Raw genomic sequence first — 27,786 nt, 5'->3', positions numbered from 1 at the left:
CCAATTGTTATTAATACCTAAAAACCAAGCAATAACCTAAAATGCAACTAATCTGCATTTTTTTGCGTATCCTTTTTTCCAGTCCCTATCCTGTAGTTCCTCTTCCTCTCAATGAACTAGTTTACTTTCCATGAATAAAGAATAAGTTTCAGTTGCTTACTGTAACAACCTGTTTTTCCATTCCTTACCTTTTACACTGAAGAGCTGCTATAGGTATCATTAGTCCAATAACTGATTTCCGTAACAAAGACCTGAAGGGAAACTAGAAACTTCCCTCTGAATCAAAGATTTACTGATGTTCTGTAGTTTTTAGGCTAAATATACTTCGTATAATACTGTTTTAATGCTTAACACATGTATCTGATAAAAATAATTTGTGGTTTCACCAAAATATGCATCCGAATTAAGTGATCTATTGACTCAATTGTGTGCCACACACATAGATATATAGAGATGGAGCTGTTCAATAAGCCATGAGATGCAGAAGACAAATGAAAACTCCCACACTCTATAACGGTATTAATCACATATAGCACATTATCTCAACAAGCTCAATGACAATGTTCTCCAGAGTGGCTTAATTAAGCACAGCAGCTAAGAAGCTTTGGTTCGGGCACCACCGAATGGCAGAAAATGTTTTTGTAAAATTCTACTTTGCTCCCTGTGGCTTGCTAACTTTTGCATTTTAGTTTATACTGATTTAGAAAATGTCTGCCCGTTCTTGACCTATGTTAATAGTTTAAGTGTTCCATTTTCTTGAGAAGATTAAGCCCTTTCCATGCGTACTTTGGAATAAGTTGTCTTTTACAGTGGGAAAAATGTACGAATGAAAAATGAATACTCTAAAATTTCTATTCTACCCTTAAATATTTAAATTTTACTTCATAACTAAGAAATATATTTTAATTGAATCACTTTAGAGTCCTCAAACTCTTCTGCACTGTATATCCTTATAATCTGTCACAAAGAAAATAGTAAAATTTCTGAAAAAAAGGTACTTATTAGAATTAAGTAATTTTATGTATCTGATTAGCTGCTAAAACTACTCCTGAATGTATAAATAGTGATATACACACCTTTAACATCACCATACACATTTAAGTTTTTGCAAGAGATCCTTGCCTGAATATAATGTTCATTTTCTCATTCAACAAAGAGGTAAAATATCTGTGGTAATATAGAACAGATAACCAATGTTTTAAGAAAAGATATTTATTATTTACACCACTGAAATTAGTCCTGTAAGAACAATATACACCATGTTTCTTTAAAAGGATCAATTCCTTTCAAATACAAGAACTGTATAAAGCAATATTGTCAACACAAAACAGTGGTCACTTTACATATCTGCAGGCTTAAGCATTGCAAATAATTTTTTTTTAATCTTATGGCTAGATATTTTCACTGAAACAGTGTTAGCACTTAGACAAGATATAGCTGGAACAGAACAAAAACTTTTTGTTCATGCTTTTTAGGAATCAATCAGTGATATGTCCCTTTTAAAAATTTATTGCCTTTAACTGCTTTTATGACAATGGTTTTAGGAAGATTCTACTTAGCCACCAAAAAGAGACTCATTCTTGTTCCTTAGTTTTTATTCTTCAGTCTTCTGTTTCTCATACTAAGACACAGCTGTGTCAAGACTGACGTTTTCCAGCTTTACTTGGACATGTACACACATACAGGCCTAACTGAGACCGCTCAGAATTTAGAAATGTAACTAGTGGCATACAGAAGAGAAACTGTGTCTATGACAAAGAAATAAAAAATTCTTGGTAATTTTAAGCATAGCAAACTAGGTTCTTTAATCAAAAAGGTTTTTTTTTGTTTTTTTTGTTTGTTTGTTTTTAAAGGGAAAAGTACTAGTTTCAACATGGGTTTGGTTTTAGATTTAGTCAGACAATAACACAATGAGACAAAAACACAAAACATAACTTGTTTCCAAAGTCACAAAATGACATTGTTGAGTATACATTTTTCTCCACTTTGTGTGTGTGTGTGTGTGTGTGTGTGTGTGTGTGTGTGTGTGTGTGTGTGGTGAGGGGGTGGGGTGGTTAGTAACCAACGCTGGAGAAAATATTTTTCAAGCATAACAGAATATTCATATAGGGGACAAGCATTTTTTAGCATATTGCTATCATCTTCAAAAAATATAAAATTAAATTTACAAAAAACTGGAAGACCAAGTATAAGCAGTATGGTATTTGCTTCAGTGTCCAGCACTATCATAATGATTTCTAGCATAAAAGCAAGAAGTTCTTGGATCTTAAGTATCTTCAATAACTGCCAGTATAACTTGTAACTACTGTCCTTGCTTCTTTGAGAGATATCTGCAAGAAATAAAATAAAGATGTCAAAGCTGTATCATGCTAAATTCATGAAGATAACCTAACTTTGCTCCCAAAGGAGTTTCTTCTAATAACAAAACATTTCAAGATGAGTATTCTTAATAGTCACTTACATCTACTGGTTATGTGCACGCACAGTTCTAAGTACATGTATTAATTCATTTAGTCTTCACAACAGCTCTGAGGAGTTTCTATTAGAATTATTCCTATTTTACAGGCACAAAGAGGTTAAGCAATTTGCCCAAATTCACACAGCTAGAAAGTGGAAGAGCCTAGATTCAAAACAAGGCTCCAGACTTGGAGTCGTACTCATTGACTACCACTCCATACTGCCTTACTTTCAATGTGAAAGTCACTATATTAACTAGTATTGTAACTTCCAAATACAGATCAAACTTCATAAAGATCTTATTTTTGTTACATCAAGACAGTGGGCAAAAGATGCTAAAGGTCTTTGATCAAGAGTGTAAAAGATACAAGACATTAATTTACTAAGCAAATAAGTGTTTTTCATATTGTTTAATAGAAATCTACCACTAAATTAAAAACTTGATCTCTATTTCTAACATTTACAAACTACTATAATTGGTGGTGTGAGGATGGGGAAAGAGTTCCTAAAATCAGCAAACTTGGACATGTTTTGCTGGTACAATTTGCTCACTTTGCGGCACTGCACTAAGTATTTACTATCTCCATGACTCAGTTACATCATTTGCAATTTAAAGATGGGGGTAAAAATGTCTGCTTTATCTTCCTATTAGGATTATAGACTCTTAGAAGACTTGTGTCAAAGTGATCTGAAAAGTCAAAAGTGGAATGTGAAAAGCCAAAGTGTTATTATTACACAAATAGTTTCTTTTGGTGCTGTATTACTGGAACCAGATCCTTAAAGATCTAATTCCCCCCCAAATACTGTAATACATAGTAATACCTTCCACTTCTCTGGGGGCTTTTCTCTGTCTCAAAACCTTGATGTTTATAGGCAACGTCTATATAGATTTGTGCATACATTTGGGTTTAGATAAAAGACTGAAAGACTATATACCAAGATGGTAAGAGTGGTTATCTTTAAAAAGGAAAATTATGAGTAATTGTTTTTTTAGTGGGATAAACTTTTCTAATTTCTCTGCTACACACAAATTACTTGTAATTTTTAACACTATTTATGAAATTTTTACATGTGTTTTATTTTATCCTGACATTAAGTTACAGTATGAGAAGAGGGATTATATTCCATGTGATTCATAAAGGAGTAGCCTACCTAACATCACAAAATAATTTACAGGCAGCATCACCAACATATGCTAGTCTCTCAAGTTCTCTCTTCTAGAAGTATTAAAGAGCTTACAAGAGGTATGTTTATGAACAAGTTAGAGGTTAAGACGAAAGGGGAAAATACTTTCAGGGGGTAGGTCACTGGATTAGAAAATGTTTTTAGAAGTCATCTATTTTAAATAAAAATTAAGACAGCTATATATATACTGGGGTCACCGATGAAAAATGATATTTTTTTCTTCATTGATGTAAAGAGAAAATAAATAAGCAATTAAAACTTACCTTTCCCAATATTTGTGATTTAGATCCAAAAAGTCATCTAATTTTGCTATCTCCTTGAGGTACTGAGTTAATTTTAAAAGTTCTTTGTCTTTATCACGATTTAGGTGCGCTTTCATAAAAGGCCTTATCTATTAGGAAACAAACATTACTCAACACATCACAATGTGATAAGGAAAACTAACAAATCTATACTATCATTCCAATTAGAGTTAATGAGGTTAAAATATCACCAAGAACATAAATACTAAAAATTACTTTTATATTGGCCTAAGTAGAAAGTCATGTATAATGTTTACAAATTACAAACTCTTCTACCTATTTTACCTAACATTATCTTTTCAATCTGAACCTGACAACACCAGCTTTCTTACTGCACTTGAATCCATACATAGCTACTCTACTTTGCAAAACTACTTAGCCTTTCCCGCCTCCTATCATTCTAGTTGCTTCTAATTAATTTCATTCACATTATTTTATGCATAAAAATTTAACCCAAATACCAGCTTGATCTAACAGTACAGATTTTAACTATGATGATTTTTATTTTATTTTTCTATTAAATTTTTATATAGCTGAGATATCATTATACATTTATATAACCTGTTTCCTCCTACATTTTATCATAAGCATTTTTCTTTATCATTAAATTCTCCATTAAAATCATTTTTAATTATGCAAGAGTTTTCCATAAAAAGAACTGCCATATTTTCCAAATGTTTAAGGCTGATCTATTTTATGATGAAAAAGAGTTTAAAAAGCATTATTTCAAACCACAGATGTCAGAATAATAGACCGAGGTAGGGGGCTGCAATTGGTAAAGAATATCATATCTTGACTTGAGTGGCAGTGCTATGAATGCATATGTTTATATGCAATCTTTATCTAGATTTGTGCATAAATCTATGCTTAAAAAAGACTAGAGGACGATAAATCAAGATGGTAATAGTGTTTATCTTTGGAAAGGAAAATCATGAGTAATTTTAGTGGAATAAAATTTTTTACAAGAATTATCTTTACAATTTGTTAAACTATAAATTTATGCACTTTTCCTTATTTTATAGCTTCAATAAAGAATTTTGCTGTTTTGTAAAAGACACCTGCTCAAATATCTTTATACAACTCAAGATAGTCTTTCAATAATTTTAAATTAAGTTTAGGTAATATGATATGACTAAGATTTACTTCAAAATATTAAGGAGAGGGAAGTAGGGTATAGAGTAAACAATAACCATCCATGAATTAATAAGCTAATTTAAACTGAATGATATCTACATAGGGGTTTAAGCAATTTTATATAGTTCTGTTTACATTTGAATTTTTCTGTTGTCGTTAAAAAAAAAATCATACATATTCCTAAAGCACACATGTAAGGACTGATTTCATCATATTTAGCAAAGTATTAGTATATTCTTTTGATTTGGAGAAAATGCAAATTGGTTTTTTTTTTTTTGGTCATTAGTTATTAATTTTACACAGTTAACACTGAAAAATGAATGATATTTAATCATTGTCACTTACTGAGAAGCAAGAACAATGAGTGAGCCCAAAGGAGTCTACTACCATACCTATTAAGTGTAGGGAAGGGTTTAAGTATTTTTTACATACTTTTCTTCTGTCAATGGAAAAACACCACCAGTCTGAAATGGACAGAAGAAAATTTTCCCAGGTGTTCTACTCTCATCAGAACAGCTTGGTGCTAGTGACCTCCACACTGTTAGCTGGCTCCCATACTGCTTGAAGGGCACCAGTCAGAGCTGTCAAAGGGAGTCTTCTCAGAAATCAGCATTTGTGGGAGATCCCACTTCCAAAAAGGTAGTGCAGCAGTGCTGTTTCCCAGCAGCAGTGAATGTGGGGGATGAAGACGATGCTTTACAGGGCCTTGCTTAGGCACTGGGGATGGGAGTAAACAGAGGCATGATATGAGGATGTAGTGAAATGAGTTTCTGCATAATCCTGGGCAATACGGTAATGTTTTAAAGTATTCCTTCATTCACTTCCTAAGAACTGAAAGGCAACAAATTAACTTTTAAACAATTAATATATAATGTACCAAAGTGTCCAAATTTAAACAGCAGGAAATTACAGGGTTGGTGGGTAGTAAATAAGATTTTCAACCCAAGGCTCTGCTAAGTTATTTTTACTTTCCAAACATTTGATCTTAAGCACTATTAAACAACAAAACTAAAATATTCTAATGATTCTGGTTCTAAAATTTTAAATAAACAAATTAAGCGTGAAAATCTATTCACCTAATTGACTTCACTTGCTCCAATATAACCACTGTTTACTGTACATTTTTAAAAACTGATCTAAGTGATCACTAAAAGGACAGGAAACCATCATCTTGTCTCAGGTCAAGGAAGCATTTTTAGAAACTTAAGACTGTCTAGATTAGCTGAATTCTCCTATATCATAATTTCCTTGTACAGACAATAAAAATAGAGTTTTCAGCTGATAAGCTGCTTTATCGATGACCAAGATTCATTCTTTTTTTTAGTGTAATTCTAAATTCATATTCACAGTACCTTCCATGTACTTCAAACCTTATGACTGACAAGCTTATGTTTAACAGAAGTTAACTATTTTAAAAATTAGCAGTCTTATTTTTAAGATCTACATGAAATCTTTGAGATTTCTACCAAGCACATTATGAAAGCATGATAACAAAACACAGCATTTGAGGATATTTCTCCATTTTAGAACTCTTTCTGGGCTGGGCGCAGTGGCTCATGCCTATAATCCCAGCACTTTGAGAGGCTGAGATAGGTGGATCGCTTGAGCTCAGGAGCTCGAGACCAGCCTAGGCAACGTGGCGAAACCTTGTCTCTACCAAAAATACAAAAATTAGCCAGGTGTGGTAATATGCGCCTGTAGTTCCAGTTACTCGGGAGGCTGACATGTGAGGATCACTGGAGCAAGGGAAGTCGAGGCTGCAATGAGCTGTGATCATGCCACTGCACTCCAGCCTGGGTGACAGAGCAAGACCCTGTCAAAAAACCCCACCTGTTTCTATGCTGACGTGGGCAGATCTTTAATCTTAATCTTAACCTTTAATCTTTAACCTTAAAAGAGGTTTTCATGAAGTGTTATCTTGGGTAGATTAATTTTATAAAAAAGAGGTTTTCAATAAAAGACATACAAGGACCGCCTGTGAAGTATCTAAATCTACCTCTGGAATTAGAATTTAGGGGATGGGGACATATGTATTTTTAGGAATTCCTTCAGTGGGTCTACTGAGTACAGTCTTTTAAAAACCCTACTGTAAAGTAACATAAAGAACTAGACATTTACAATAACATCTCTCCCTGCATCAAGAGATGAATGGAGCTCAATGTTGGTTAGGAAAACAAAGTTTCTTCTAAACAAACACGAAACTAATGATTTTTTTTTTTTTTAAAGCTAAACGTCTCCTCAAAAATTATTCTTGACCATCATGGGATCACCTCCTTGCAAGAACAGGTAATAACCATTAGTTTCACAAACAATTAACCACATTTCATAAACCACATTTCTTCTCAAGACTCAAGAATACATTTTTGTACCTTATACCTGGTCAAGTACATGTAAGAAAAGCGCTTCTCTCCAAGCCCTAAACAGAAACCATTAAGGACAACATAACCACTTTTCTTCCAAGTCAACAGTTTTTATACTTATGGCAATTCACTACCTAGATTAGTATTCTTTCCCTAAAATATCCTCATTGTAAACAAAAAATCAAATCAACAGTCTGTAAGAAAGGTTTAAAAAATGTACTTTAAGTTTTTCTCTCTTGTCTTTTAAAACTACCAAGGACCCACCCAGCTAGTAGAAAAGTTTAGGACTGAGAATGAAAACATCTCAGTGTCAGGACTGCCACTTCGAATGGAGACTCCATATGCAATAGTGCCATAGTATAGAGCTATCTTTTCCATTTTCATATTGCGCCAACATGTAATCAACTATGGGTACCAGAAACTTTTAAGTTTCAAATTTCACTCTTACCAATTTTACACTGTTACCAGGATGAAATGTCACATATGACTGCATGCAATTGCATGCTAAGATTGTCACTGACCTAGGAACCAAGTCACTAGAGTCTAACCCAAATTCTGTCATTAGCCAGTTACACACACAATCTTGGGCAAGTCAGGAACTTCTTCAACCTCACACTGTTTCCAAAGTTAAGAAGGTAGGCAAGAAATGACTGTGGTTCCTTCTAGCTCTGGCAATATCTAATTCTAAGATCTGTACTTGCCATCTAGGAATTTTCAAAAACGTCTTTAGTTTCAGTTTAAAAAGAAAAAACAAAGTACCCTTACTGCCATTTCTCAAGCTAACCAGAATGTTTAAAATGCCAAGATTTGTATACCTAAAAAAATAACTAATGATTTCACTTTTGATGCTAAAAGTCAATGTTGGGAAGCCCATGTTGCTCCCACAGAGCTAATGAAAAATAAAACACTTGGGCCAGGCGAAGTGGCTCATGCCTGTAATCCCAGCACTTGTGGGAGGTCGAGGTGGGCAGATCACGAGGTCAGGAGTCTGAGATCAGCCTGGTCAACATGGTGAAACCCTGTCTCTACTAAAAATACAAAAATTAGCTGGGTGTGGCGGTGCGTGCCTGTAATCCTAGCTACTCAGGAGGCTGAGGCAGGAGAATCACTTGAACCTAGGAGGTGGAGGTTGCAGTGAGCCGAGATCGTGCCACCACACTCCAGCCTGGGCGACAGAGTGAGATCCCGTCTCAAAAATAAATAAATAAATAAACAAACTAATACTTGGATGAACTAGCTAACTATGAAGACATTAATGCAAAAAAGACAAAGTTCAATTTCTATATGAATTGTTCTTAAACTTTTCTTGCCTATGACATAAGAATACAGTACTTCCAAAAATATATGAAATTCAACAGTGCTTACTACAAAAGTTCTACCACACAGTCCAGATTACATGAGCACATAACAAGTAAAAGTATGTCTTACCTTTAGTCCATTCTGTGGGTTCATTAGAAAATTTCTCCCTATGTCATCAAACATAATGGTGTTTTTCTTGCTGTAAAACTCCGAAAACTTTCCCCATATAACACCAAGAGGCTTTACCTTAGAATAAAAGTTTACATTTAACTCAAATTTTATCAATATTTCATCCTGTCTTAAAAGCAGGAATACTGCAAACTGCCCTGCAGAACAATGCCAAAGCGTTCCTTTCCCCCTGTAAGACAGGTGTGAGCTAATCATTAAATGCAAACCACTTTAAAGCACAATGCATTTTGCGATATTGAAACTTCTGAAAGGTTTGTTCATGTCCAACTGAACTAAACCCATTATAAAACTTTCCATAATTTTAACGTGAAGATTTTGGGTAAAATAAATAAATTATTTAATGTTTTAAAAATCCAAAGTAATTGTTTAGATGTCTGCTATGCAGTCACATGACTTCCTTGGTTAACACGTTCCTTCTCAGAGCTTGGGAGTCACATGGAGTCTGCTTTCAAAACCAGAACACCCTAGTCAAAAAAAAAAATGTATTTGGCTCTTTCAATTGATAATTTGAATATTTTATAGAGGAAGAACTCATTTTGTCTTTAACTCAGTGGCACAGGTGCATAATTTCTAGGGAATTTGATTGCTTAACTTCGGAAGCACCATATTTTACAAATTCTTACTCTTATTTCTGAATTCTTAAACTGAAGCTTCAAAGAGATAATTTCTTATATAGTCTTACCTGTTGGTATTTCTGTAAAGTCTCTGTAAGACCACAGAGGAAATAACACTGACTGCGGCTAGGTACCAGGTGAAAGATGACTTTTCATTATGTACTTTACTATTTTTTTAGTCATGCAAATGTATTACACATTCGGAAAATTTTTTAAATTAATTTTTAGAAAATTGCTTTTGCTGAAGACAGAAGTCTTACGGTATTATGAGAACAGAATGTAATAATAAATATATGAGATTAAGTGGTAACAAATAGTGATAAAAGTTGTAACTTAAAAATTTTTTTTCCTCCTATAATTTAATTTGGAGAAAGCTTTTTCCTTCCTATTGTCCTGCCTATTACAAAAAATGTTAATGAAATATTTTAATTTACTAAAATTTTACTTTCCTGATTTTTTTTTTTTTGCTACTGATCTTGTTTACTACTGAAACAGAAACCGCCCCCTCCTCCCCCCACGAAATGAAGACAAATATATAGGAATTAATACAATACACCATATTTTGTGGATTTTTAGCTAACAAAAGCCTCAAGAAATATGACAACAGAGGTCATTTTTTATGACATCCAGAATAAAAATCCCACATCCTCTTAAAAAGTGCTGTCATTTGGTAATTAGGTCAAGCACCTATGTTCCCCAAAACACAAACTACTTTGCTCTCAATTAGGAAAGTAATATTGCTAACTACAGAAAAACATGAAAATACTGAAAAGCACAAAGGAAAATTTTAAATCATCAATAATCTAGTCAGTACCAAGGGCAACAACTCAATATTCTGATATATTGCCTCTACGCATTTTTATAAACAAGAGCAGCCTCAGAGAGCTGACAGGTTCTTTGTTAAACTAAGGATAATCCTGAACCAAACAAAGGTTAGGAACTATTTTCTAACGGCTTACGACAGTGTTCTCTAAAATACTTCTTTCACTTAAATGTGTCATGAAAATTTCTAAATCATTACATCTCCTACTACATCAAATGATGAGCTGCAGTCCCTTACATGGGTAGCAGTAATTTATATATCCAATTCCCTATTGCTGGATATTGAGGATTATTTTTATTCCTTTAATTTTTCACTGTTATAAAACATGTTTAACATTTCCCTAAGTAATTTTTAACGTTAAGATTTTGTAAATGTATTATTTTACTTTAGTATATAAGTCATCTTTTTCTCGATACATGCAGTATTTCTTTTATAGAACAAGTCCCCATGCCCTTAAATCATTCTATTTATGGTTTTGATAATTTTAATACTGTCTCCCCTAAGGTTTCCTCGTATCCTAAGTTCTCCTCAATTCCTATTAGTTTAGGTGCTTTTATTTTATTTCTACTTTATTTTGTTGAGACAGAGTCTTGCTCTGTCACCCAGGGTGGAGTGCAGTGGCTCAATCTCAGCTCACTGCAACCTCCGCCCCCTGGGTTTGAGCAATTCTCCTGCCTCAGCCTCCTGAGTAGCTGGGATTACGGATGTGCATTATCCAGCCCAGCTAACAGTTTGGGTGCTTTCAAATGGTATGGACTGTGTCTCACTCATCTCTTTATTCCCAACAGTGCCTATCACAGGGCCTTCCAGACAGTAGATACTTAATAGTATGAGTAGTTACTTGATGAGTAAAATAACTGATTAGCCCAACCCTTTTCTCTGATTGTTCTTGCTGCTATTCTTCAGCATCATCCCAAAGTACATGCATCATGATGCATCTCCTTTTATTACCAGTTTCATACAGGGCAGGGTGAGTGTTTTCACTTGTTTCTAGTATCTTCCTTGATAATATTCAGTATTTTTCTCACCTACTCTGCCCAGTAACATTGTGCTGTCATCAACACAGGTCAATTACCCACAATCACAAGTTTCTCCCTTGACAGTCCTACTTCAAGATCCTTAATTTTATCATTAAAATTCAAATCTTTTAACCTTGGCTGGGCACGGTGGCTCACGCCCGTAATCCCAGCACTTTGGGAGGCGGAGGCAGGCAGATCACGAGGTCAGGAGATCGAGACCATCCTGGCTAACACGGCGAAACCCCGTCTCTACTGAAAATACAAAAAAATTAGCCGGGCGTGGTGGTGGGCGCCTGTAGTCCCAGCTACTCTGGAGGCTGAGCAGGAGAATGGCATGAACCTGGCAGGCGGAGCTTGCAGTGAGCCGAGATCGCACCACTGCACTCCAGCCTGGGCGACACAGTGAGATCTCAAAAAAAAAAAAAAAAAATCTTTTAACCTTAAATACATTTTCCTATGTCAAAACTCAACCACTTTATTATTCACTCAGATGAATCTCTACACTCTTTCTTTATTTACTCCATCAGTATAAACATAAAAAGTACACTGGAAAATAACCATGGTGTCATTAAATAGAAATAAAATGACTTCTTACATCTATTAATCCTCTCCTTGGAGTATGTACTGTTATCATAGCAGCACTATCCAACATGAAAGTAATCTTATAATTTGCATTTGTGCTCACTCCCAGCTCCTATAAACACAAATATTTGTGAGATTAAAACATAGTAATGTGGAAAATTTCAGATTTTCTGAATATTCTAGCTGCAATTTCTCATAATGCCAACTTTCTACACCACTGGCCACTACATCTTGCTAAACAACTAGGAAGTATTTTAGTTTCACTTAGCTAAGTCAATAAATGGTAGACCAAGGAAAATAAACTAGAAATAGATTACTTCCTAATTTACCATTTTAGGAGAATACTGACTCTTTAAGTATTGCGCACCAGAGCAAAAGAAGGAAAATAAAGTATTATTGTAAAATGAGGAAGAATGTGGGGGAGGAGACAAGCTTAGTTATACTTTTTCTTAAAAAAGACTTAGGGATTCAGTACAATCCACTTATTAAATACACTTTAAAAACACCTCTACTCCCAATAATGGCATTTATCTATCTACTAAGTGCCCTCCAGTAAGAATAAAATTAATTCAGTTCTAGAACTTTTAACAAGACAAGTGCAGTTTGAAAATATTTTTAAATGGATTGCTTTCTAACACTTACTTTCATTTTAGCTTCAATCCACTTCATATTTGTTGCAGCTAAAACACGAGGAATGATAATACAATACATATGAAAAGCTTGAATTTCTTTAAAAAAAATCTGTATAAGTAAGTTTTCTAAGCAAAACTAAAAGTTTAAATGCATCAGAATTAACAGTCCCTAGTATATTTACGGTAATTTTCTTTTAAATATTGATAAAAGTAAACTTACTGCAGTGTGTCTTCAAGACAGAATAAATTTTAAACAACTTTTATCTATAAGATACAGGTAACCCATGCTCAAAAGAACCCTGAACCTAGGAAATTTATAAATCAAGACCTAAACTCTCTTTTTAAATCAGCCCTGACACTATCAATTCCAAACTTAAACTTGGGTGCCTGGATCACTTTTTTCCACGTCCCTACTTCTAGGCAATGCACAGGTATACATAGTGTCAATATAAGCATATTGTTATGTGTCAAAAGTTTATGTTGAAAACCAGCTAGTTAGGTTCAATGAAAATCTGCATTTTGTCAGTCTCAGCAAATTAAAGCTCACTGAGTCTAGCAGCTTCTAACAAGAAATGAGACAAATTCATGAAGTATACCTGCATCATGTATCTGCTCATTGTCAGACATTAACCAGCTTTGAGATCATTAATACTAAAATTAAATCCTCATCTTTATGTGCTCTCCTGGTTTACTGGACTAAACTATACAGGTATAACCAAGTAAAATGTTTAAAAAGAGAAAAAGCAATTTAATTATTTAAAGTGTGTGTGTGTGTGATTTTTAAAAGCAAAAGAGGAACCTGAGTTCTCAAAATAAAAAATCTTCAGCGTGCACACATACAAAAAACAGAAGAATCACCTTACACGTACAAAACTGGTCAGTTGGGCTAAAATTTTAAAGACTGTTGTATCTCCAATGAAAATAATCATAAGACAGAAAAAAATTTAATCCAGTACTTATTTTGTATCTGTAATTATCAGATGAAAACCAAAAAGACTCACAGCTAATAAAAAGTTTCTAATTATTAAGTAACTATATGTCAGACATAGTACTAGTTACTATATTGATACTTCTATTCTTACAACTAACCTGTAATATGTATTTAGATATCTTCATTTCTCAAATGAGGAAACTAAGGCTCAGAAAGATTAAGTGACCTGTTCAGTGTCACATAGTAAGAACAGAGCCAGAATTAAAATCCTAGTCTATTTAGCTCCAAAGTGAAGTACTCTTTCCAATGAACTACCACAAAATATCACAGTTTATAAAAATAATTTAAATATACTATTGTAAAAGGTTCTCAAATTTTATAAGTCTAGTTTAATAACATTTAAAGGATAAACTTTTTTCTCAAATATCACCTTAGATGTCAAAGTTGCTAAACAAACCAGCAAGCTTTCTTCACCTTATCTTACTAAACCAGAAAATTATATATTTTGACAATAATTTTAATCTTAACAGCTGTGAACTCACATGGAACTCACACATCACAAACAACAGAAGTACTCTGATTATAAGGAAAAATACAAAATGAATTTACAGACTGCAACAACTATATAATTTCTCTCAAAGACCTAGTACAATGAAATGTAGCACCTTTACTTGATGGGACTTCATTTAATTCAGTCAGGATAACTCTTCTCTGCTTATGACATTGCCAAGAGGCAACTTTAAATATTTGTGGGGAGGAGGGATGTAAATCAATGCATTGCTTCATTTTCCAAGAAAATCTTGCTACCAAAAAACGTTAATTGAACTGAATAGTGTGCTTACTATTACAGTAGATTTACTTCTCGGAGCAAACTCAGTATCTTATCACAGACGTGTACATTCTTGAAATGGTCCATAGACCACAATTTCAATGTCACTGGCTTTAGTCCACATACTAATTTTTCCTTAAGTAATTCAAGTTGCCTTTATTTCCAGAGAACTATATCACTGTGATTTTGTTTTAAACACCTTTTTCCAAGTATTTTAAAACTGGAGTCAGGAAAAAAGGAGAAAACAAAAATATTCTGAAGCATCAAGAATTCCTCAGCAAAGATCAGAAGGAAAGGCTGGGCACGTTGGCTCATGCCTATAATCCAGCACTTTGGGAGGCCAAGGCAGGAGGATCACTTGAGCCCAGGAGTTCAAGACCAGCCTGGGCAACACAGCGAGACCCTAAAGATATGTGCCTAGTTTAAAAAAAAAAAATCAGAAGGAAAAACTTCAAATCAATGTGGGGTCATTGGGAAAATTAGTCATTTTTATTCTTACACTATAATGTACTCATGTCCTATAGTTAAATCAACTATCTCACTGGTATTTATGTTTAAGTTTAACATAACATATATTTATGGCCAATATATGTTTAAGTTTATATTGTGATACATGCTTCATTTTAGAAATTTGCTAAAAAATGAAAACTATTTCATATTTAAACACAGGTCATTTTAAGTCACATTTTATACAGCACAATAATATAAGGAACAACCTATTTCCACGGAAATCTAAACAAAAAAATACAGCTTACACCAAATAACAATGTCATAATCTTCATAGGCAGATGTTAGAAATTCATGAAGATATGGCCGCATTAATTCTACCCCAGTCTCTGCACAAGACCTGTGGTCTAAAAGAAAATTGATCATAAATTATTATTAGTTTACCATCATGAACAAGTACCTAATACCAATTATTATTAAATGTAATATATTATGAAATGCAAACAGAAACATTTCATTGCAAACTGCTTCAGACTGAATTACATTGGCTGACAAAAAGCTGTCTTCCAAAACATACAATTTAAAATCCTTAAGATCCAATTTTAGCCGATCAATTTTGTTCAATTTGCAAAAAGCAATACTGAAAATTCAGGCTTAAGTAGTAAACTGTAAATTTTTTTCTCACCTAGTCTCTAAAGTTTAGATGTTATTTTTTAATAATGAAAAGCAAACTATGTCCACTTATACTCACCTTTAGTCATCTACCTTGCAGATATAATCACATTTCATCAAAATGACAGGCCAATTAATTAAATTTTTAAAAACTGAACATTAACTTATGTTTTAGGTTTAGGGTTAGAAATAAATTCCAATATCAGAAGTTAACTATTTCTTGCCAACATTAGACATAAAAGGAACATCTTTCTTTTTCAATGAACACAAAACATTTTTTTCTTTTTTTTTTTTGAGGCGGGGTCTTACTCTGTCACCCAGGTTGGAGTGCGGTGGCACTCCATAGCTCACTGCAGTCTTAATCTGGGCTCAAGTGATCCTCCCACCTCAGCCTCCTAAAGTAGCTGGGACTAGGTGCATACCACCACATCCAGCGAATATTTTTAGTTTTTAGCAGAGATGAGGTCTTGCTATGTTGCCCAGGTTGATTTCCAACTCCTGAGCTCAAGCGATCCTCCCACCTCAGCCTTCCAAAGTGCCAGGATACATATGTGAGCCACTGCACCTGGCCTACATGAGAAATTTGAAATTCAAGAATCTGCTTGAATATAACTAAACAGAAAACTAGTGATAAAATATCAAAAATAATTTTTTAAATATTCCTTATAAAAAATTATTTATAATCAACAGGGAATAACATGGTTAAATGATGATGCATCCATAAACTAGAATACTTTCTGGCCAAAAAAATTAAAAATATATATCTATACATACATATATATATCATTCATAATAAACAATATTTTACTGAGAAGATGTTCAATCTGTTATTAAATAAAAGAATTAGAGGAGATCCATACAAACAGTCTAGAAGATATATATTAAATCTCTCCCCCTCCCCCTCCCCCTCCCCCTCCCCTTCTTCGGTCTCCCTCTCCTTCTTTTTTCGGTCTCCCTCTGTTGCCGAAGCTGGACTGTACTGCCGTGATTTCGGCTCGCTGCAACCTCCCTGCCTCGGGCTCCTGTGACTCTCCTGCGACTCTCCTGCCTCGGCCTGCCGAGTGCCTGGGATTGCAGGTGCGTGCCACCACGCCTGAATGGTGTTTGTGTTTTTGGTGGAGACGGGGTTTCGCCGTGTTGACTGGGCTGGTCTCCAGCTCCTGGCCTCGAGTGATCTGCCTGCCTCGGCCTCCCGAGGTGCTGGGATTGCAGACGGAGTCTCGCTCACTCAATGCTCAATGGTGCTCAGGCTGCAGGGCAGGGGCGTGATCTCGGCTCGCTACAACCTCCACCTACCAGCCTCCTGCCTTGGCCTCTTAAAGTGCTAAGATTACAGCCTCTGCCCCGCCGCCACCCCGTCTAGGAAGTGAGGAGCGTCTCTGCCTGGCCGCCCATCATCTGGGATGTGAGGAGCCCCTCTGCCCGGCTGCCCCATTTGTGAAGTGAGGAGCGCCTCTGCCCTGCCGCCATCCCGTACAGGAAGTGAGGAACGTCTCTGCCCGGCCGCCCATCGTCTGGGATGTGAGGAGTGCCTCTGCCCGGCTGCCCCGTCTGGGAAGTGAGGAGTGCCTCTGCCCAGTCGCCCAATGTCTGGGAAGTGAGGAGTGCCTCTGCCCGGCCGCCCCGTCTGGGAGGTAAGGAGTGCCTCTGCCCGGCCGCCACCCCGTCTGGGAGGAAGTGAGGAGCACCTCTGCCCGGCTGCCCCGTCTGGGAGATGACGAGCACCTCTGCCCGGTTGCCCCGTCTGGGAGGCGAGGAGCGCCTCTGCCTGGCCACCACCCCGTCTGGGAGGAACTGAGGAGTGCCTCTGCCCGGCTGCCCCATCTGGGAAGTGAGGAGCGCCTCTGCCCGGCCGCCACCCCGTATGGGAAGTGAGGAGCGCCTCTGCCTGGCCACCCCATCTGGGAGGTGAGGAGTGCCTCTGCCCGGCTGCCACCCTGTCTGGGAGGAAGTGAGGAGCACCTCTGCCCGGCTGCCCCGTCTGGGAGATGAGGAGCACCTCTGCCCGGCCGCCCCGTCTGGGAGGTGAGGAGCGCCTCTGCCCAGCCGCCACCCCGTCTGGGAGGAAGTGAGGAGCGCCTCTGCCCAGCTGCCCCATCTGGGAAGTGAGGAGCGCCTCTGCCCGGCCGCCACCCCGTATGGGAAGTGAGGAGCGCCTCTGCCTGGCCACCCCGTCTGGGAGGTGAGGAGCGCCTCTGCCCGGCTGCCCCGTCTGGGAGGTGAGGAGCGCCTCTGCCTGGCCGCCACCCGGTCTGGGAGGAAGTGAGGAGCGCCTCTGCCCGGCTGCCCCATCTGGGAAGTGAGGAGCGCCTCTGCCAGGCCACCCCGTCTGGGAGGTGAGGAGCGCCTCTGCCCGGCCGCCCCATCTGGGAGGTGAGGAGCGCCTCTGCCCCGCCGCCACCCCGTCTGGGAGGAAGTGAGGAGCACCTCTGCCCGGCCGCCCCGTCTGGGAAGTGAGGAGCGCCTCTGCCCGGCCACCCCGTCTGGGAAGTGAGGAGTGCCTCTGCCTGGCCGCCACCCCATCTGGGAGGAAGTGAGGAGCGCCTCTGCCTGGCTGCCCCATCTGGGAAGTGAGGAGCGCCTCTGCCCAGCTGCCACCGCGTCTGGGAAGTGAGGAGTGCCTCTGCCTGGCCACGCCGTCTGGGAGGTGAGGAGCACCTCTCCCCCGCTGCCCAGTCTGGAAAGTGAGGAGCGCCTCTGCCCGGCCGCCCCGTCTGGGAGGTGAGGAGCGCCTCTGCCTGGCTGCCACCCCGTCTGGGAGGAAGTGAGGAGCGTCTCTGCCCGGCCGCCCCGTCTGGGAAGTGAGGAGCACCTCTGCCTGGCCGCCCTGTCTGGGAGGTGTACCCAACAGCTCCGAAGAGACAGCGACCATCGGGAGCGGGCCATGAGGACGATGGCGGTTTTGTTGAAAAGAAGGGGGGGAAGTGTGGGGAAAGAAAGGAGAGATCAGATTGTTGCTGTGTCTGTGTAGAAAGAGGTGGGCATAGGAGACTCCATTTTGTTCTGACTAGGAGAAATTCTTCTGCCTTGGGATGCTGTTGATCTATGGCCTTTCCCCCAGCCCCGTGCTCTCTGAAACATGTGCTGTGTCAACTCGGGGTTAAATGGATTAAGGGCGGTGCAAGATGTGCTTTGTTAAACAGATGCTTGAAGGCAACATGCGCTTTAAGAGTCATCACCACTCCCTAATCTCAAGTACCCAGGGGCACAAACACTGGAGAAGGCCACAGGGACCTCTGCCCAGGAAAACCAGAGACCTTTGTTCATGTGTTTATCTCCTGACCTTCTCTCCACTATTATCCTATGACCCTGCCATATCCCCCTCTCCGAGAAACACCCAAGAATCATCAATAAATACTTCATAAAAAAAAAAAAAAAGAAGATATATATTAAATTACTAAGAGTGGTCATCTTTGGGTATCAGGATTACAGATGACTTTTTTTTTTTTTTGCTTATCTGTATTTTCTACAATGAGCGATTTACTTTTGTAATAAGAAAAGTTTTCAAGTATTTCACGAGAACCATGAGTTGCTAAGAAAAAAAAAACAAAGAAAAGAAAAAAAAAGTTGTTGTGGGTAACAGAAAATGAAAAGCATTCTTAACTGACTTACCAAATAATGTATAATCAACATCTAGTACCAAAAGCTTTTTCCCTTCCCTGGGAGGATTCAAAATTTCCACTTTGTACTCTTTCACTCTGCGAGAAATTTTCAGTAGGTTTTCTTCCCTAATGGAAAACATATAATTAGATAAAATATTCACTTGTTCTCACATGACAACTGATTATTTCTAAAGCGAAAAGCACTTACCTATTTTCTACTTCAACTACTTCATCTTCAATATCAAAGTCATTAACGACATCATCATTGTCAGGGGGTGGACCTAAGACATCCTCCTATTAAGATGGAAAAAGTTTTGTTTTACCATATTATCCTTAATATAACAAATACATGCATAGCATAAAAATAAAATGAGAGACACAATTTGAGTTCCAGAGTCTTTTAAGCCCACACTGGAAAATTTCCACAATTAATAATTCGTTATGTATGTTTCCTGGGCAGATTTACCATATTAAATTTGATCATTTGTGCTACTACTATACTTACACAGTTAATACCACATTCACGGTGTGGGTTTTATTTTTCATTGATTGCTAGACTGACAATTTTACCACAATTGAAACTATAATACAACAGTGTAGTATAAATCATAATATCTTCAAATGGACAAATGGTAACAAAAAGTAAACATTTACCAAGCTCTCCTCACGAGTTCCCATCATCATGATTTTAGTATTTGGTTTCAGTTTGAGAGCTCCAAGCTTAACATCATTTTCTGCAGGTTTGCCTATAATACAAGCAAATGACTGTTTTCTCACTAAAGTTCAGGTGCTGGTTTCACTATTCCATTATAAAAAACCCTAACATTAAAAGGTTTGGTACAGATGTCACAGCAATTTTTGTTGTTTTGTTTTTTTCTACATTAACAAATTGTTTCTGCTGAATTAGTCATATCTAAGACACGAAGAAGTCAAAATTAACACAAGGGTTATTTTCGCCCCAATTCTATGTTAGATGAACACCTTTATTCAACTACCTAAACAAAATTAATTCATGTCTTATTCTGTTGTTCAAGATGAATATTACTGTTTTCCAGGAAGCCTTAAAAATTGAGTGCCTAAGAAAACTGCAGATTTACTGTTACTCAAAACTCACTCTTCAATATGATAATCACAAAACACCATAAAAAAATGCCTTTTAAACTGGATATGAATGCTGCCTGTAATTTTTAAATGTTGTCTTTACTTTTGAAACAGAAAAGATAATTTGGGACGAGTACAAGGCCCTCGGTATAATGAAAACACTGTCCTAAAAGGTAGATGTCAGAAAATAAATGAGTTTCATCTGGGACTTCTGTGCCAAAGGTTTAACAAGCAAATACTGACTGTCTAAAACATCAAAGTAATCTTAATAATCAAGGTATTTTCGAGGACACTTTAATATTCTTACTTTTACCACTAAAACAAGACTATTTCTACCAAAGAAATCTCGAAAGGGAAAGACTTATTAAACTACTAATAGCAAGTATAAATTATTAAACAATTATATTCAAAATAATTATTAAAATTCATAATACTAAAAATTCAATGCAAAAAGTCTGAAGAGGGGAGAGAATTACCTTTAACTTTGAGTCCAAGTAACTTTTGGCGTTCTGGAAGAACTCCTGTAAGGGTCTTGAGAAACTGTTTGAGATCGAGCACAGTATCATCTTCTGAAAGTGTGGTCACTGAATACTCCTGTCCACCCCATTTTACAATGATAGGGAGAGCCATTCTTGAAACATATGAGGAAGCAGCTTTCCTTCAGAAAAAAAGATACCTGGAAAGGAAGACAAAAAGTGAACAAGTTAAAATAGATACGTTTATTGAAGCCAAACTTTTAAGTTTTATGTCTACAGTTTAAGCCCTATTTTACAACTTATGATAGAGAGGATTTTTGTCCATACAGGAGTGCTACCAGAACACCAAAAGATACTAGGACTCAAAGTTAAATTCCCCCACACTCCTAATTTTTGGCTTAGAGTTACTACTTTCTAATACTCTGACTCTGACTCTCACTGTTCAACTGGAAATGTGCAATTATGAGCTATCATTCCTCCTGCTCTATTTGGTCAGGTTGATGCTACAGGCAAGTCCTTCCCTGATAGACCATCCATGTTTATTTAACATTTGAAAGGTAGTGTGGTGTAGTTAAGAACACAGATTCTAGAGCCAGATGACCTGGGTTCAGATCCCAGATCTCTCCCACTTAGCTATCTGACTTTGAGAAGTTACTTGACTCCCAGTGCCTAGGTTTCCTCATCTGTAAAATAGGGATGACGAAACTACCTACTTCTTAGGGCTCTTATGAGGATTAACTTAATTAACATTTACAAGTTACATAGTGCCTGGCACCTAGTAAACATGACATAAATTAAGTATTGGTTAAACAAAAATATTTTTAAACTAAAAGCTTACTATGTTCCAGGCAGGCACTGTGCTAAATAAATAGTAAATAGCCATTCTTTGTTTCATATTTTATGAATTGAAGTTTTTACACAATCTTATTAGAGAAAGTAATTTGGTAAGTTTTCCCTCTTTTACAATTAAGGAAACAGGAGTTTTGAGAGGCTATATAATCTGTACATAGACACATAGCTAGTTACAGAACAGGTCTTCTGACTAAATCTTATGTTTCTTCTCCTCCACAATTGTATCTCTTCAGTTGAATGTACAGGAGTTAAGGCATCAAAGATCAGTGTATTAGTCTGTTTTCACACTGCCAATAAAGACATACCCAAGACTGGGAAGAGAAAGAGGTTTAACTGGACTTTACAGTTCCAGAATGTCTGGGGAGGCCTCAGAATCATGGTGGAAGGCAAAAAGCACTTCTTATATGGCAGTGGCAAGACAGAATGAGGAAGAAGCAAAAGCGGAAACCCCTGATAAACCCATCAGATCTCATGAGACTTACTCACTGTCATGAGAATAGCATGGAAAAGACCACCAAGATTCAATTACCTTCCCCTGGGTCCCTCTCGTAACACATAGGAATTATGGGAGATACAATTCAAGTTGAGATTTTGGTGGGCACACAGCCAAACCATACCATTCTGCCCCTGGCCCCTCCAAATCTCATGTCCTCACATTTCAAAACCAATCATGCCTCCCCAACAGTCCCCCAAAGTCTTAATTCATTTCAGCATTAACTCAAAAGTCCACAGTCCAAAGTCTCATCTAAGACAAGGCAAGTCCTTTTTGCCTATGAGCCTGTAAAATCAAAAGAAAGCTATTTACTTCCTAGGTACAATGGGGGTACAGGTATTGGGTAAATATAGCCGTTCCAAATGGGAGAAATTGGCCAAAACAAAGGGGTTACAGGGCCCATGCAAGTCCGAAATCCAGTGGGGCAGTCAAATGTTAAAACTCCAAAATGATCTCCTTTGACTCCAGATCTCACATCCAGGTCACGCTGATGCAAGAGGTGGGTTCCTATGGTCTTGGACAGCTCCGCCCCTGTGGCTTTGCAAGGTACACCCTCCCTCCCAGCTGCTTTCACGGGCTGGCATTGAGTGTCTGCAGATTTTCCAGGCGCATGGTACAAGCTGTCATCAGATCTGCCATTCTGGGGTCTGAAGGGTGGTGGCCCTCTTCTCTCAGCTCCACTAGGCAGTACCCCAGTAGGGACTCTGTATGGGGGCTCTGACCCCACAATTCCCTTCCACACTGCCCTAGCAGAGGCTCCCCATGAGGGCCCCACCCCTGCAGCAAACTTTTGCCAGGGCATCCAAGAGTTTCCATATATCTTCTGAAATCTAGGCACAGGTTCCCACCTCAATTCTTGACTTCTGTGTACCCACAGGCTCAACACTATACGGAAGCTACCAAGGCTTGAGGCTTCCACCCTCTGAAGCCACAGCCCAAGCTGTACATTGGCCTCTTTCAGCCATGGCTGGAGTGGTTGGGATACAGGGCACCAAGTCCCTAGGCTGCGCACAGCACGGGGACCCTGGGCCGGGCCCACGAAACCTTTTTTCCTTCCTGGGCCTCCGGGCCTGTGATGGGAGGGGCTGCCATGTAGGTCTTTGACATAGCCTGGAGACATTTTCCCCATGGTCTAGGGGATTAACATTAGGCTCCTTGCTACTTAGGCAGATTTCTGCAGCCAGCTTGAATTTCTCCCCAGAAAATGGGTTTTTCTTTTCTACTGCATAGTCAGGCTGCTAATTTTCCAAACTTCTATGCTCTGCTTCCCTTATAAAACTGAATGCCTTTAACAGTACCCAAATCACCTCTTGAGTGCTTTGCTGCTTAGAAATTTCTTCTGCCAGATACCCTAAATCATCTTTCTGAAGTTCAAAGTTCCACAAATCTCTAGGGCAGGTGCAAAATGTCGCCAGTATCTTTGCTAATACATAACAAGAGTCACTTTTACTCCAGTTCCCAACAAGTTCCTCATTTCCATCTGAGACCACCTCAGCCTGGACCTTATGGTTCATATAGCTATCAGAATTTTGGGCAAAGCCATTCAACAAGTCTCTAGGAAGTTCCAAACTTTCCCACATTTTCCTGTCTTCTTCTGAGCCCTGCAAACTGTCCCAACCTCTGCCTGTTACCCAGTTCCAAAGTTGCTTCCACGTTTTCGGGTATCTTTTCAGCAATGCCCCACTCTACTGGTACCAATTTACCGTATTAGTCTGTTTTCATGCTGCTAAGACATACCCGAGGCTGGCCACAGTGGCTCATACCTGTAATCCCAGAACTTTGGGACGCTGAGGCAGGTGGATCACCTGAGCTCAGGAGTTCAAGACCAGCCTGGCCAATGTGGTGAAACCCCATCTCTACTAAAAATACACAAAAAAATTAGCCAGGCGTGGTGGTGGGTGTCTGTAATCCCAGCTACTTACAGTTCCACAATGGCTAGGAAGGCCTCAGAATCATGGCAGAAGGTAAAAAGCACTTCTTACATGGCAGTGGCAAGAGAGAATGAGGAAGACGCAAAAGCGGAAACTCCTGATAAATCCATCAGATCTCATGAGACTTACTCACTATCACAAGAATAGCACGGGAAAAATCGGCCCCCATGATTCAATTACCTCCCACTGGGTCCCTCCCACAACAAGTGGGAATTCTGGGAGATACAATTCAAGTTGAGATTTTGGTAGGGACACAGCCAAACCATATCAATCAGTAAATACAAAACCCACGGGTACAGATCTAAGCACACAAAGATTATATAGTGGCTGCCACTCATGTAAATAACCAAACATATGTCTCTTCCTGCATAAAGCTTTCTACTTTTCATAAAACTCATTCCTCCCACAGTCCAGAGAATTGGATTTTCTAATCTCAAGGTATTGGTATTTCCAATGCTTTCACTTATTTGATGAAACATTTGATTGCACTCTTCATGCAACTATTAGGACCATCTGCAAGAAAGAGGGCAAATTTTTAATCTCCACTTCCAAAAATAATTTGAAAACAGTGTCTCCTACTAAGAGGCCAATTAGAAAAGAGAGCCATAAATTCATATTTATATTTACTCATATATGAATACAAATATGAACTATAAATGTATATTTACTCCTATGTTTACAACGTGTTCTACTGAAAATGTAAAGCAAGTGTGTTAATTTAGGGTAACGTATTCCATTTTAGACAGAACTATAACAAATGTTATATTCTTCAATTAAAAGTGGACCTTTTGAGTTAAACTGAAATACAGTTTAAATATTTTCTCTAAGACATAAGAATAAAAGGGAATCCTAAAAGAGCTAGAAAGGCAACCAGCACTAATATCGCATATATTGTGATGAGTAGTAGTGCAGAGTTTGGAGTGAGATCATCTGAGTTCCAGGTGACCCTGGACAAGTCATTGCTCTTCTAGACTAGTGGTTTTCAAAGCGTGGTCCCTGGGCCAACCAACAGCATTGACCTCACTTGGTAATTTGGTAGAAATGTAATTGGGGTGGAGAGAAGGGACCTAGGAATCTGTGTTTTAACAAGGTCAGTCCTCCTCACCTCTGATGAATGCTCAAATTTGAGAGTCAGTACTACAGGCTCTTCAATGTTTTCAGCCTTAAAAAAAAATGTGCCAGAGGGCATGGGCTCTATATGGTTAATAAAGCAGCATAAAAAACGTTACGAAGCATCTATCCCACAAGTGGAAATTCCAAGTTGGCAAATGCCATAAAGGGCCAAGCAAAACAAACACCATAAAAATTGTAAATGCATATGTCTTTAAGATTTGTTTAAAAGTTACTGGACCTCATTTCATCATTAAGACCATTCACACCAGTGAAGCACTGTGATATAAATGCATGAGCTATTTTGCTTTCACATTTAACCTTCTTTCTTAGTATTTTGTTATCATTTCAGATCCCATCAGATTTATAAGCTGAAAAATGATTTGTGGTGTGGGGAGGAGTGAAGTTGGCAACTCAAACAAGCAAGCAAAGAATACACTTCCATATGGTCAACCTAGGGTCAAGAATAGCTGTTTAGGTTGGAGTTCTGCCTAACATACTGTGTTGACTTTGCCTAGTCAATCTACCTCTCGGCCTCAGTCTTCTCAACAAGATGAGGCTACTAATATTCACTGGACAGAAGTAGTGTTAAGGTAGGAAGTAACACCTGTGACAGCACTTTGTAAACTGTAAAACGCAATACAAATGGTGTTCATGATGGAATAAAAACATGCTGAACAATTTAATTATCTCATTGAATCTTCACAATCCTGAACCAACAGCTGTTGTCCTCATTATACAAATGAGAAACCTGAAAAGAAATTAAACTTGCCCGGGACCACAAACCTAAAAAGTGGCAAATGAAGAAATTTTAAAGTATAGCAGTAAAAGTAACACTTTGGGAATTAATGGGAGGTTTACTTTCAACAATCCCAGCAAAAGATAACCGTGAAGCACTAAGAACTCCCGGCGAGAACCACACACCAGCACCAACCGCGAGGTGGTGCAGGGTCGGGGGCTGTGCTAACTGACTGATTTAGGGTAGCATCAGGAGGCAGGTGAAAGCTCCAGAACCAAAAAGGCCGGGATGCCTTCAACAAGGAGGGTGAGGGGAGGGATGGACAAGCCTGAGAAGATGGAGGAATGAAGTTGGGGACGCAAAACCCACTGGGAAACAGAAAGCCCTTCAAATAGGCTAGACTGCTGGATGGGAGGACAGCGGCCCCCGCGACTAAGCGGGCCGGGGCTAGGGGCCTGGGCGTCAGACTAGGACAGACACTATCCCCAGCCCGCCGCAGTGCAAGCCACGCCGCGCGGGCGGCAAAGCCACTGTCCCCGAGCCCCAACAGCGTCTCCACGGGCAGCGCGCCAAGGTGCCCCGCAACCCCTCACCTGGAGCGCGGTGGAACCAGCGGCAGCGGACGCAGAAACCGGCCGCTGAGAGAACGAAAGCGACCGGAAGTGAAGGGCGGGACCGGAACCGGCTGAAAAACCGGAAGTGGGTGGTTTGAAACGGAAATATGTTGGGGACGGAACAGCTGCTTCCTTTGAGTCTCTTCGGGTGCTAATCAAATGGCCGCTGTAAGGGATCTCCAAAAAGCCACGAAGAAGCCAGGCCCTTCCGAGACTATAACCGCTGTGCAGATAGCCCCGATCCCTGGGTGGCCGCTCTCTCGTTCTGCGCGTGCGCTTGTTCTGGGCTGGGAGCGGATGGGTGCTGAGGCGTGTGACGTCTCTAGTAGTGTCGGAACTGGGTGTGCTGCCTTTCCCAGGTGTACTGAGGTCTTCGTGAGATTCAGGGCTAGGACGCGTGTGGCTGTATCATATTCCGAATGAAGCTTGAAAGGTGATCTTTGAGAACTGAAGACTTGAGACCCCTCCATGGGCCCAGGGGCTGCCAACACTAATAGTTTCAGAGACAGAATCTGAGGAGAATCTCCAATCTAAGGGGAAACGGAAGAGGGTCAGGAAAGAGAAGGGGCAAGCTTAAGTGACTCAGAATCCAGGAAGCAAGTCTCATAGGAGAGCTGCGATCGAGGTTACCATACAGTATCGAATCGTCTCAACCTTCCCATCCATACTTCCATGCTGTCTTTCCTCTGAATGCAAGGAAAGCCGGTTACACAAACGCTGACTAAAGAATGTCAGACTTGAATGGAAATTCGGAGCAGTCCCCATCTGGTCCATACAGCGAACTCCCAGTGAGCACGACGGCAATGTAACTAATTCATGTTTCCCTCTTGGCAGTGAGGGAAAGGCAGCAAAGAGCCAAATTTTGTATCTTAACAGTTCTTTAGTTAAGAGGCACGAGCTATTTTGCATTCTTCCCTACTTTTGATAATTTTTGGCTGCACTAGTAATGCATGAGTATCTGCTCATTTAAAAAACTCAAACTTTTTCAGTGAAAAGTATGCCCTTTTCTTCAGAAGGTCTTAATTTAAAAAAAAATCATTGCCCAGACCAACATTTTCAAGCATTTTCTCAAATCGTTTTCTTGGAATCGCTGCATAGTTTTGGGTCTTATGTTGAAGTTTGGTGCTCATATGTAGGAGCTAAAAAAAGTTGACTCCATGGAGATAGAGAGTAAAATTGTGGTTACCAGAGGCTGGGAAGGATAAGGAGGGAGAGGGAGATGAAGAGAAGTTAAAAGGAGCGAAAATATGGTTAGACAGAAAGAATAAGTTGTAGCGTTCCACAGCACAGTAGGGTGACTATAGTAATCAATAATTTATTTTATATTTCAAAATAGAGGAGAAAGGTTGGAATAGGCTCAACACAAATGATAAATGTTGGCCGGGCACAGTGG

At 38.9% G+C, this 27,786-nt stretch overlaps 1 protein-coding gene across 2 annotated transcripts; it reads right to left on the bottom strand.

Moving 5' to 3' along the window:
- Positions 1 to 1,196: 1,196 nt before the first annotated feature.
- On the bottom strand, positions 1,197 to 27,435 carry UBLCP1 (ubiquitin like domain containing CTD phosphatase 1). Of its 2 annotated transcripts, XM_054487811.1 has the most exons (11): positions 26,373 to 27,435; positions 20,655 to 20,854; positions 19,732 to 19,823; positions 19,286 to 19,371; positions 19,088 to 19,203; positions 15,112 to 15,210; positions 12,607 to 12,644; positions 11,978 to 12,076; positions 8,867 to 8,983; positions 3,906 to 4,033; positions 1,197 to 2,330 (listed from the first exon to the last, which is right to left on the bottom strand). In XM_054487811.1, exons 2-11 carry the CDS (start codon positions 20,806 to 20,808, stop codon positions 2,303 to 2,305), a joined length of 957 nt encoding a protein of 318 aa, XP_054343786.1. In that variant the 5' UTR covers positions 20,809 to 20,854; positions 26,373 to 27,435; the 3' UTR covers positions 1,197 to 2,302. The 2 variants fall into 2 exon arrangements, with proteins under 2 accessions (XP_054343786.1, XP_054343787.1); XM_054487812.1 differs by lacking the exon at positions 11,978 to 12,076.
- Positions 27,436 to 27,786: the final 351 nt, after the last annotated feature.

This window comes from Pongo pygmaeus, chromosome 4 (genome assembly GCF_028885625.2).
Source record: "Pongo pygmaeus isolate AG05252 chromosome 4, NHGRI_mPonPyg2-v2.0_pri, whole genome shotgun sequence".
Lineage (NCBI taxonomy): Eukaryota > Metazoa > Chordata > Mammalia > Primates > Hominidae > Pongo > Pongo pygmaeus.
Note: the sequence above shows the minus strand (reverse complement) of the source record. Positions and strands in the feature narration are given on the sequence as shown.